The sequence below is a fragment of the Rana temporaria genome, chromosome 9 (assembly GCF_905171775.1).
Source record: "Rana temporaria chromosome 9, aRanTem1.1, whole genome shotgun sequence".
In the NCBI taxonomy this organism is placed as follows: domain Eukaryota; kingdom Metazoa; phylum Chordata; class Amphibia; order Anura; family Ranidae; genus Rana; species Rana temporaria.
This window is the reverse complement of record NC_053497.1, coordinates 125461289-125474440: the sequence shown is the minus strand read 5'-3', so window position 1 is coordinate 125474440 and position 13152 is coordinate 125461289. Positions and strand designations below refer to the sequence as shown.

The 13152-nt window shown below is 42.9% G+C and overlaps 1 protein-coding gene across 4 annotated transcripts in view; it reads left to right on the top strand.

Moving 5' to 3' along the window:
• Positions 1-13152, top strand: part of TSC1 (TSC complex subunit 1) — a 66478-nt gene that overhangs the window by 46959 nt on the left and 6367 nt on the right. For all 4 annotated transcript variants that reach the window (XM_040324434.1, XM_040324436.1, XM_040324432.1 and 1 more), the window contains 7 exons: positions 513-556; positions 4298-4464; positions 4876-5058; positions 5890-6000; positions 7574-7696; positions 9841-10028; positions 10553-10714. In XM_040324434.1, the coding sequence (XP_040180368.1) occupies positions 513-556; positions 4298-4464; positions 4876-5058; positions 5890-6000; positions 7574-7696; positions 9841-10028; positions 10553-10714 (978 nt within the window). The remainder of the gene's footprint in view (positions 1-512; positions 557-4297; positions 4465-4875; positions 5059-5889; positions 6001-7573; positions 7697-9840; positions 10029-10552; positions 10715-13152) is intronic.

Genomic DNA, 13152 nt, shown 5'->3' with positions numbered 1-13152 from the left:
TCAAGTGACAGTGGGCGAAATATCCTCTCCCTGCACCCGCTGTTTAAATTTGTAAAACTGCATGGCTCTGCCTGCCCAGCCACATCATTCACACAGATCTGTGACTAGATGAGATACAAGTGAGCTTGTATGAGCTACAGGTGCGGCAGACTGCTTGTAGTCATTGAAATGAGACGCTGATGAGTGCCCTTGTAGTTCAATACTCTTCCTGCACTTCAGCAACTGTCTGCCCTTTATGGGAGGTTTGGGCTGACACCTGTACTGATTATCTGCAGAAGCCTGACATTGCACCCTATATCTGCTCATCACGGTGCAATGCTCTGCAAACTTGTGAGAAAAATAGTACATTTTTTATTTATTTGTCTTCACTTGCAAATGTATTTATTTATCTATTTTTTTGTGAACTTATCTTTTTTAAAGAGGTTTCATGTATCTCAGAAGATTACAGTTGCTGCTCTGTTCATTGTTGGAAAACCTGTTTAACGTTTTCATGTTTATTCTACTTTGTTTAGGTTGCCTTTACCCAGCAAATCCGCTGACTGGACTCATTTTGGAGGTATGCCTTTTTGTTTTCGTTTTATGGCAAACAATTGTGTAGACATTTTGTATCCATACGTATGTCTAGGTGAGGGCTTCATGACGTTTAAGGCTGCATTCACACCTGAACGTGGTGTATGTTACCGCGATTTGCCGTGACAAATTGCCGCGTTTTTAAACCCTAACATACGCCGGAGGGGTGATCAACATTGTCGGCTATGTCGAAAGCCGCCTGAAAAAAAGGTCCGGGACTTGTTTTGAGCTTCAGGCGTACGGCGTGGAGATGTGAACCATCTCCATAGCCGACAATGTTAAATCACCCCTCCAGCGTATTGCAGGCTGCAATAGCGCCGCGCTACAGGCGACAATACGCCTAGGTGTGAATGGAGCCTCAGCTACGCACACGGCCAGTAACACCGTGACAAAATAAGTCCCCTTAACAGGTATTCTATCCTGAATCCTTTACCTTCCGTTTTTCAAAAATTTCTTTTTTTTAAATGACCTGATTTATCTGTACATAAACAGCTTTGGGAACAGTCTGCTTCACAAATACTCGTCCAGTAGCCAAAATACTGAGAGGAAAGAACTACATGTTGTGCAGATTTGTTTGCTAATACTGACTTTAGTGACTGTTGTGATCACATGTGCCTGTGATGTGTAATGACCCATCTCGCCTCAGAGTAAAATTGATCAACTCGCCTTTTTCACAGTGGATCACGGGAAACTTGATTATTTCTTTTTATGTGTTTGTATATTTGTCTGTCTTTAACGGCAAAGATATAAACAGATTTCTGCAAATGTAAATTATTTACAATGAAGAAACACTAATTGTCTACACACCATTTTTAAAGTGCTTGTAAAGGCAAAAGGTGTTTTTTTTTTTTTTTTCCTCAATGAATTCTATGCAATAAGATTAACCTGTGTGGAGCAGCCCCCTAATACTTACCTGAGCCTTATCTAGATCCAGCAGTGTCTCAGTTGCCTGTGACTCCACTCCTCATTGGCTGAGACAGCAGCACAGTTCTATTTGTCTCCCGCTGCTGTCTGTCAGCCAATCGGAAGAGAAAAGGGGTGAGGCTGGGCCATGGCTCGCTCTGAACAGATACATGGAGCTGGGACTCGGCTCTGCCCCCATAGCAAGCTGCTTTCTGTGGAGGACACTGAACATGAGGATGGAGGAGCACTAAAGATGGACCCAAGAAGAGGAGGATGTGGGCTGCTCTGTGCAAAATTGCGGCAACAGAGCAGGTAAGTGTAACATGTTTGTAAAGTCTTTGTTGTTTTTATATATATATTTTTAATGTAAACCACCTAAGTCACATTGGTTAAAATGGAGGTCACCTGTTTTGTAGTCACGAAGTTCCATTTGATTCTAGTGTAAGTACATGTATATCTAGGAGGTCTGATTTCTGACTATTCAGTATTGTGGCACAAACTGCACCAAAAAGAGAATGCTAAACCACTGTAATGAAAAGGTGATTGCAAAGCATAACTTTGGATAGAAGAACATTTCCAAGTCACTGAATAGACTGAGCACAGTTAAATCTGTGGTTTAAGAAATGGATGGGAAAAACAGAGTATGGCACAACTGTAAATCTGAAGAATAGGCCATTCAGAAATGGTTGCAGTACTACTAGAAAGACAAGCCATCAAGATACCCATCAGCAATCTGAAAAAGCTATGGGCTTTTGTGGTTATGATTGGGGAGGCTCTGCATACAACTGTTGCCTGGGTGCTTCATCTGTTAAAGCTTTTATGGGATAGTGGCAAAAGCTGCTGTTGACTAAAACTCTTGACATCTCGTATACAGTGTTCAAGCAACTGAAGGTAGCCAGATGGAGAACTCACAGTAGGCTTTCAAAGTCATAATTTTGGCCATGAGAGCAATACCCTTTGTAGTAAGCAAAACGCAGCATATAATCATAAATGTGCCATCTTCACAAGAAGTCCTGGATGCTTGTGAGAGTAGAGTTTATAACCAATATGATGAAATCCTATAGAAAACCCTGATGTAGTTAGAAACTTGAGCCTTGGGACAATTGCAACAAGGAAAAAAACAATGTTTGACTTTAGTTTGTCTGACCCAGAGGAACATTTTCTTGCACAGTGATCATCAATGTAAAATCGGTGCAGAAGAAAAAAATAAATAAATTGTACTGCTGTGGCGTTTTTCATCATGTACAATGGCCAGCTTAGGCCAAGTTCACACTGGCATTGAAAACAGACGTTTTTAACGTCCCTCAAACTCCTATGCAAATGATACAATGGACAGTACACAGTGCTGTTCACGTTATCAAAAAATTCCACCACATCCTAAAGGTGCTCTATTGTATTGAGATCTGGTGACTGTGGAGGCCATTGGAGATCTTTTGTTCTGTTCGAGAAAACCAGTGGTGAGATGATTTGAGCTTGGTGACATGGTGAATTATTCTGCTGGAAGGAGCCATCAGAAGATGTGTACACTGTAATCATCAAGGGATGGACATGGTCAGAAACAATACTCGTGGTGTTTAAACGATGCTCAATTTGTACTAAGGGGCCCAAAGTGTGCCAAGAAAATATCCCCCACACCATTTCACAACGACCAGCCTGAACCGTTGAAACAAGGCAGGATGGATCCATGCTTTCATGTTAATGCCAAATTCTGATCCTACCATCTGAATGTTGCAGCTGAAATGGACTCATCAGATGAGGCAACATTTTTCCAATCTTCTGATGTACAATTTTGCAAATTGTAGCCTCGGTTTCCTGTTGGCTGACAGGAGTGGCACCCGGTGTGGTTGTCTGCTGCTGTAGCCCATCTGCTTCAAGGTTCAATGTGTTGTGCATTCAGAGATGGTATACTGCATACCTTGGTTGTAACTAGTGGTTATTTGAGTCACTGTTGCCTTTCCGTCATCTTGAACCAGTCTGCCCATTCTCCTCTGACAGAATTTTCTTGTCTACACAACTGCCAGGTAAGAGAGCTGCCGCTCCAGGTGAGCTCACTAGGGTAATTGATGTCCACTCAGAAGCAGATGGGTGCTGGCAATGCACAGGATGTGCAAAAACAATAAGGATATGGACAGCCGCACTCCAGTAACTTGAAAAAGACGTGCCCTTTATTGGGTACAGGAAAAAATGCACTACAGATATCAGCACACAGTGGGATAAACAGCTGACGCGTTTCGCATTGAGTGTCAATGCTTAATCATAGCTAATGATAGCTATGATTAAGCATTGACACTCAATGCGAAACGCGTCAGCTGTTTATCCCACTGTGTGCTGATATCTGTAGTGCATTTTTTCCTGTACCCAATAAAGGGCACGTCTTTTTCAAGTTACTGGAGTGCGGCTGTCCATATCCTTATTGTTTTTTCTACACAACTGCCACTCGCTGGATTTTTTTCTGACCCCTAGAGATGGTTGTGCGTGAGAATCCCAGTAGATCAGCAATTTTTGAAATACTCAGACCAGCCTTTCTGGCACCAAAAACCATGCCACGTTTTGTGTGTGTGTTTTATACATTGCAGAAAAAAATGTAAACTTCCCTGATCAGATAGAGCTTAACCTTAAAATGTGACCCTCAGTTGGGTTCTTTGTGGAGTTTTCTTTCCAATGATTACAGTAATTCAATATTGTTAGAATCATAATGTCCTGGTAATGCAGCCTGAACCTTTTCCTCCTTTGTTTAACTACAAATCCCAGCATTCCTTTCCAGGTTCTCTACCCCTGTTATATTGCATCGTACCAGTTGTTTAGACTTGATTTTACTCATCAGGTTCCCCCCCATCTGATGAGATCCACACACTGCGAAACCAGTTGGTGCTTCTACATAACCAGCTTTTGTATGAGCGATTCAAGAGGCAGCAGCACGCTCTGCGCAATCGCCGTCTTCTGCGCAAGGTCATCAAGGTGACATCACTTGAGGAACAGAATGCTGCCATGGTAAGTTCTTTCTAACTCCTGGGGGAAAACTAATTTTTATCTAAGAGAATTGTATCAACAGCCATAACATTTACCCTTCACTTTCTGTAATGGGGACATCGGTTCAATTTAAAAACACTACTCAGAGCTTCAAACATTTTCACACTAACCACATGACTGACCCAAACTATACTGATGAGCAGATTGAGGTTTGTCGTCAAGCATACAGGTTCTAATCTGCTTTCTGCATAGAAAACACATTTATGGTTCCAGCTGAAAGAACATTAAGAGTATCGGGTGTATTTGATTGTTTTGTTTTTGTTGGGGACATGTATTGTAGTCAGGTAGCTCTGGCATGTCTATAAAGTTCATAAGCAGCTTGGTAAAAGCTGAGTATTTTACATGGGCTAAGGCATTTATTTTTTTCATCAGAAGGGCCAGTTAAAGTTGCAGGAATCTGATCTCCAGACTATAAAGCAAAGCCTTTATAAGGAGCAGGCACGGTACAAGAAGCTACAGGAAGAAAAGGACACAGTGGTCACCCAGCTTCACAGCCAGATCCGGCAACTCCAGCATGACCGAGAGGAATTCTACAACCAGAGCCAGGAATTACAGGTAATACTTCAAATCCAGTCAACATCTATTTATCTTTTTAAAACATGGGTTTCCTGCTGAAACTTGGGAAGGTTTAGGGGGGGGCGGGGGTTGGTTCGCCTGAAAATGGACTTAAAGCGGTTTTCCACCCTAAAGTGAAGTCCCGCTGATCGGAACCCTCCCCCCTCCGGTGTCACATTTGACACCTTTCAGGGGGAGGGGGGTGCAGATACCTGTCTAAAGACAGGTATTTGCACCCACTTCCGGCCCGGCATTCACGGGCAAAAGACGGGCATTGCGTCACATCCCGTCGCCCCCCCCGTTGTGTGCTGGGAACACTCGGCTCCCGGCACACAGCGGGAGCCAATCGGCAGGCGCGACTCGCACATGCGCCGTAGGGAACCGGGCAGTGAAGCCGCAGCGCTTCACTTCCTGGTTCCCTCACCGTGGATGGAGGGGGGAGCAGCAGGGTGACGAGCGATCGCTCGTCCTCTGCTGCGGACGGCGCTGGACTCCAGGACAGGTAAGTGTCCTTATATTAAAAGTCAGCAGCTGCAGTATTTGTAGCTGCTGGCTTTTAATAATTTTTTGGGGTGGAACATCCGCTTTAAAGTGGTTCTTAGGTCAGGAGCGCATTCATATGGGTGTCCCCATGGCAAGCTGCTTGCTAAGGGGGCACTTGGAATAAGAGTGACAGCGCCTGGGGAGGGACTGCCAATGAAGGAGGTAGGGGCCTTTGCACAGAGCATGTAAGGTAAAAAAATAAAAAGTTTTGACTTTATCACTTTAACTGAATAAACTTGCATATTGTTTTAGGTTAGTACTAACCTGCTCCTTATTGCATTGACACAGACTAAGCTAGAGGACTGTCGTAATATGATAGCTGACCTGCGGTCTGAGGTGAAGCAAGCTAACAACAAGGTGTGCAACACTGAGCTCAAACTCGGTCAGGTGTCTCAAAAGGTGAGAATTGTCTGTCACTAGTGTGTGTGTGTGTGTGTGTGTGTGTGTGTTTTTAGTCTGAGAAGTATCTAAAGCCCTTGTTTACGTATATTGCAGTGCCCATCTGCAGGGCTGTATTGGTTCAGAGCTAGAAAGTGCAGTGCCTGGAAAGTCACAAAGTCCTTCTTGGCCTCAAATTATGGTATTGTAGCGTGGAATGTAAAAGAATTGATGGCTTTAGAGCCATGGGGGTCCTATAATGACAGAGAAATAAGTCTAGTCTCATCAGTATTCCTACTATAAAGTATAAATGGGTACATGAAAGAGTTCACACAATTTACTTTATCAATCACTCACATTGTCCCAACATTAAGTCCTGTCCTCAGTATTTCTCATAGCTAAAACGTGCAGAGAGCCAATGAGAAGATTCAGCAATAACATAAGGTGACCTTTTTCACTGAGTTACTAAAATGCTCTATAGTTTACCTTTTTTGTATTGGTCCTTTTTGACTTTTTTATTTCGTTTTTTTTTTCGTTTTCCTGCATTGTTTTGTCATATACTACTTGATGCCCTAACCACCATGTGTTGGCATAAGAGCCTCCTGTGTGTTCAGATCAGAGCTTATCCAATTTTAATGTAAGAAGTTTTCAAGGAAATGTTTAACTTTATTCATGTACTTGCATCTCAGAGTTCATCAGTGTTCAGGGAAGAGCTGAGGGCTGTGTAAAGTCTGAGCCCTTATCTGGGATTACTAGTAAAACATTTTCTAAAGTGTCTGTAGTCCGGGAATATTTGGAATTCTAAATTCCCATACACAGGCAGAATGTCGAGACCTTTTGCTGGTACAAAAAATACCGTCCGACGTTCTGTGCATGCTGGAGAACCATGTCTATGCGTTCCACACTTCAGGCTGTAATTGACTGCCAAGGATTTGCAACCAAGTATTAAAAAGTGAAAGTTTAATTTATGATTGTTAATCTGCCCCATTACTTTTGGTCCCTTTTTTTAAAAAGGGGGGAGTCACATGTACAAACTGTTGTAAATTCCTACAAAATTCACCTGATTTGGTGATGTATAGAGCCAAAAATATTAGCGTTGTCAATGTCCCATTATTTATGGACCTGACTGTAGTTCCTGTCCTAAACAAAGCTTCACGTTGCTGCTTTCTCCACCCTAGCTTATGTGATCGCCAGGCAGTCTTCAGTACCTGTATTCGGAGGAGGGATTCTTGCACCTTTTGGTGTTTCAGGAGCAGCTGGGTAATGCCAAATGTGGACCTTCTGACCTTTTTTAGGTTCAACAACAAACTGAACAGGCTGTCCCAGGTAAATGGATCCTTCTAGAAAGCAGTGGATTCTCTAGCGATTCTGCGGGATCAGTACATCCTGCGTTAGCCTGTGGTTTTCTTGTTGCCGGTGTCCATTTCATCTGTAGGCAGGACAGTATAACCCAACAGTCCAAGAATTGCTGTCCCCCTAATGGACTCCCAAAAATTATTTTAAGGAGAGTGCAAGAATACTTGGTGGCACAGGTATGCTTTCATAGATAATTCTTCGACTCACCGGTCTTCTTTTTTTCTTCTTCTTTGGAAAGCTGTCAAACAGCGAGTCTGTACAGCATCAGATGGAGTTCCTGAACCGGCAGCTTCTTATTCTCGGGGAGGTAAATGAACTTTATGTGGAGCAGCTGCAGCATAAAAACACCAATGCAGATAAGGTATGTTGTATTATGCATACATTTTGACTACTGAAATTGCCTTGTAAAAAGCCTACTATTCCCCTCTGTATCAATTTTTGAAGACTCACACTAGCCAAAAAGTTTTCACTTATTTGCGTAATGCAGGGAAAGGATTAAAGGGGTTGTAAAGGTTTGTTTTTACATTTTCTAAATAGGTTCCTTTAGGCTAGTTTATTGTTGGTTCACTTACCTTTTCCTTCGATTTCCCTTCTAAATGTTTTTTCTTTGTTTTCTTTGTCTGAATTTCTCACTTCCTGTTCCTCCTCAGTAAGCTGTTCTGGCTGACTAACCCCCAGCCAGAACGACTCGGATAATAGGGGCAAGCTTACTGAGGAGAAACAGGAAGTGAGCAATTCAGACAAAGGAAAAAAAACATTTAGAAGAGAAATCGAAGGAAAAGGTAAGTGAACCAACAATGCACTAGCTTAAAGGAAAAGGTAAGTGAACCAACAATGCACTAGCTTAAAGGAACCTATTTAGAAAATAAAAAACAAACCGTTACAACCCCTTTTTAAAGCCTGTTAAATTTTTGCTGTGGTCTGTGTCCCTATTATTATTGTTATTGTTATTATTGTTATTTAAAAAGATTTAGATAGATATTTTATTTTTAACCTGATTTATTAACCTCTTTAGATTGACATGTTGGTATCTGATTGCTTAACTGCCCTCAGGGCTCACTAGCAACTTCCAGGTCGGTGGCCCTCACAGCCCCAGAACCAATCAAGAAGAGACTTGTGGCCCCCTGAACTTGATTTCTTGCATCTGGTGCCTGACAGCTGTTATCGCTCTGCTGTTGCTTGCTCCAGCAGTGAGGTTGTTCTACGGTTAAGTTTGTTTGGGTCTGTTGATCCCTATTGTTCCTCTGGGTCTTTTGCTTCTGCTTAGCTGTATTGTCTTCTACCCCTCAATTAGTGCTTGAGGATGTTTCATGCTCTGTGAATAGATTTCTGTGGCCTGTATGGTGTTATAAAGATGAGAGTATTGATGTGCCTTTTTTAAATTCTGCGTCTTGGCCCCATGTACACGGGACGCTTGCTAAACGGACTCATTCAATGTGACCATGTACACCAGGGGTGGCAAACACAAGGCCCGCGGGCCGAATCCGGCCCGCAAGACCTTTCCATGTGGCCCGCGCAACGGGCCGTCAGTTGCCACTAGTGATGCAACGGATCGTGACCGATCTGTGATCCGCGGAGAGCACCGCTGCCTCGGCCTTGCTTACTAATAAAAACTGGAGCCTTGCACAATGGACAAGATTTTATATAGGGACACACACTAGGGAGGGGACCCAGTAAAGCTTTTGCCCAAAGCCAATCACACAAAGGCAGTGTCATATAATCCATAGTCTATGCATTGATTCCAGTATTGCTCAAAGTAATGGGTTCTCTACTGACCTCAAGTGGATCTTGTATTAGAATTTAGACATCAAACGAGCCTTTCTGCTCACCAGTAGGAAGACCTAACTTCCCCAGTTATTCCATGGCTATAGTCAGCTAGTAGGGGTGGTATGGGCTGTAACGCTGCCCACGTGTCGGACTGCTTTTAGACATTCCAACTGTATCTGTGTCCCTCAATGAACAAGAGTATTTTTGTACATGATGAAAAGGCCTTTTCTTGGGAGTTCATTGGGAAACCCAGGTCTTGCCCCCTCTGGGATCGTGCTCTTGGTACTGCTTTGCCACAAAACTGAGGCATGCTTGGTAATATGGTTTTATACTGGACTGTCCCACAAATGTTCTGTGTGCCTGTGTCCCATCCTAGTGTAGGCTACAGCATAACCTGACTGTATCTCTGTGTTCATCAATGAACCCCTAAAAATCTTATGGCAAGTTGAAAAATTCTATTGAGCATTTATATTAACATTTATTTAACTTGAATTATAGATCACATGGTATGTCACTATATCTAAAGATTTTGATAATGGCGTGTCATGGCTCAATAGATGACAGTTAGAACTTGGGGAGGAACTCTGGAATCTAGAACTAGATAAGGCAAACTTGGCAGCGGTGGCTGAAACAGAATGTCAGTTGTAGTTCCCTTATTGCCTGGTGGTCTATGGATTGCTGTAGCACATATGACAATTCTGTAAATATTGGCTGACATAAATCATGTAATTTGCACAGGAAGTGGAGATGTTGCAGGTCTCCTTTAAGAAGGAACTGGAAAAGGCTCGCTGTATGGTGGTTCAGCATAATCAGAGGCTGGAGAGCACCCAGAAAAGAATAATGGAGCTGGAGGCGCAGCTGGCCAAAAAGGAACTGCTCTTCCAGGAACAGAAGAAGTTTCTGGAAGATATGAAAGTCAAGAACAGGTAACGGTTGTGAATTTGCATGTTTGTACGCCTATCCCGATTACTGTATCCCTTGGGACTATCCTAGCCAGTTTTTATGTCCATTTTTAATGTCATCACTGCTTCCCTCACCCTTCACCACCACAGCGGTTCCCAATCTGAAATTACAACTGTGCCCTACAGTGGCACCCACAGGTTATATCCAGCATTACAGCTTGGCTAGAAAGGATATTGGCTTATTCTAAAACTACAGATGGAAAGTTCCATGACCAAAAGCAACCAATCCGAATTTACTTCCTTCTCTCACTCAAAGTAAGAGATGGATCTTGTTTGCTATGGGTACTGCACGTTTTTTGTTTTTGTTTTTGCTGGACATGCCTAATGGCGCACTTGTCATTTCACAGACCCACTTCTGTGTGTTAAAATTAATCAAGTACCTTTTATTGCAGTGAGTTGGTTGGAGGCAAGCATGTTTCATAATTGGTCCTTGAATTCAATATGTAAGCTGTAAATTATCTTCTGTTATCCTTCTGCTTGGCTCCTAGGGGTCACTTGCAGGCAGTGGAGAGCAAGTATAATGCTCAGAAAAGGATAAGCCAGTCTTTTGAGAGAGAAATCTTATCTCTGTACTGCCAGCTGGAGAGTGAAGGTCTGTTGAAGAAACGGATGGAAGAGAAGGCAGAAACGGCAGAAGTTGCAGAAGAAAGGTAAGCACAGAAAAACAAACTTTGCACTCTGTAAAATAAATTTATAAAAAAAAATGGTGTAAGGCAGCAGCACTCGAACATTAGAATACTAGATGGGTTAATTACAAAGGAAGGTCTGCTAGCCCTATAAATATTTCATATAAATTATCATAAATGCGTATAAACTAGTAATACAAATGTGCAAATCTGAAAATTGTGAAGGTGCAAATCGCATGAAAATGTAAGCAACTACTGTATATAGGAAACTTCTATAAAGTGAACTGGTCCTTTTTTAAATCGCTGCAGTGGCAAGGTGCAAACACTTCTTACCAGATCAATTGACCCCCAGGTTATAGGAGGTCATAAGTGCTCATACAATAAAGCATCCCAGCAGCCCCAACCAATGTCTCCTTCATAGCCCAGTATTAAAATTGTAGTTCTCTGCCAAATGATCATATGCCGCGAAGGTAAGGAAGCGGCCGAATAGTGCAGCACCATTAAAATTCCATAAGTTTATTACATAGATGTACTCGCAAAAGAAAAGCGAAATTGGCATGTAAGCCTCCCTGCACTGGGACGGTGGGTGTGATGACATCACTGATTACTCTAGCGAAAGATGTCCTTGGTTACAAAATAAAGTATACAACATAAGCAAGGTACAGTGGTGCTCCTTCCACCTACCCACTGTCATGTTCAGTGGGCAGTACTGTCTGCTAGACGTGACCGATTTAAAGCAAATGGAGCCATGACACAACTGCGTGCAATACATGAGGTGGTGGTGCAGGCTTTTAGGTGTCAAAGGAGGCAGTGAGGAGGTGACACATGCTTGCTGACATTGCAGGAAGAGGGGTTGTGGGTGAAGGGGTTGACTGACCTTGTAGGAGGGATGATTTAGTGCAGGGAGTAGTGTGCACTAAGCAGCAGCTACTAAGATGCTGCCAGCCAGCATAGATGCTGATCGGACTTCATCCCTGCACCAAGCCTGCCCTTTTCCCTGCTCACACAGCCAGAGATTCTGACACAATGGATGACAGACTGCCTAGAAGCTTTTTGGCTGCTGTCTGTCTTCTGCCTGCTCTCTACTATGCCAGACAGCAGGCTGATGAGTTGGAGGCAGCAGTAGTAAAGCTGTCAACAGTTTCCTAGGGCTGTATATTTGGCAGAGGAAGAGGCAGGTTCTGTGCAGGAAGCAAGCTTTCCTATCAGTCTTCCACGCAATATCAATATATCAATAGGGGAGGGAGTAATCTTATAATTAAACTATGCTGGTTGACAACACCAGTATTGGTAAAGGGAGGAAGGGCTGTGTACAAGGAGGGAGCCCAGCAGTTGAAATTCTGTCCCTACCTCTGCATGCTCCTAAGCTCTGTAACAAGACTTCACAGAACAGCCAGATGTCATAGCACAGTGCCGGTGAGGCTCAAGAGCAGATTGCTGCTGTTGTGCTCTTCTCTTGTCCTCTCAAACAAGCAAGTGCAAGATCTATGGGGACTGGCAGGGGCAGAGAAGAGATCCATAGGAGGAAAATTGCAGGGGGTTGGTGGAGGCAGCAAAATGGGCACATCTGCTCAGATGAGGGGCTTGACTGATCAGGAGGGTTGCACTGCAATTTTATTACATCCTGATTGGCCAATAGAGGGCAAGAGATGGGGGGGGGGGGGGGTTGCAAAAGGAAACTGACAAAAATGATCCCCAGTATGAATCTATGCAGAGAAAACGAAACTAACTTTAGTTTATACTATTACACATTTTAATAGAGTTAACACAGAAAACTCTCTGCAGTATGTTGGAATGTCTTTACTCACCACTGTCACTGGGAGGGTCATTACAGATCTTGAGGATTCAACCCCAGTAGCATCAGGACTGAGGAAAGATCAGCTGTAAATGGTCAGGTTGAGAATGCCTTGGCCGTGGGTCAGCAACCAGTAGATGGCACTCTGGCTTGCTGACCCACCATCTCAGAGCATCACACAGAGTGCAAACCAGAGGGACTGCTTGTAAAGTTGGCGCTGTAGTAGAGGGCATAAGCTGCATAACCCGATTCCTCCTCCTGTATTGTATGAACAGCGAACAGTCATTTCTCCCCCTGACAGGACCGGGAGCTGTGTGTTTACAGCGCTGTCACGCGTTGAATGACAATTGCGCAGTCATGCAACACTGTGCCCTTATGAAATAATTTTTTTCCCCCCACAAATAAAGCTTCCTTTTGATCACCTGCGGTTTTTATTTTTTGCGCTATAATAAAAAATAAAGTGACAATTTTGAAAAGAATGCACAATTTTTATACGTTTTGCTATAATAAATATCCCATTGAATTATTATTTTTTTTTAAATATCCTCAGTTTAAGCTCATATGTATTCCTCTACGTATTTTTATTTAAAAAAATTGCAAAAATAGGGGATAAATTTATGGAAGTTTTTTTTTTTTCCTAGTAATGGCGGCGATCTGCTTTTTTTTT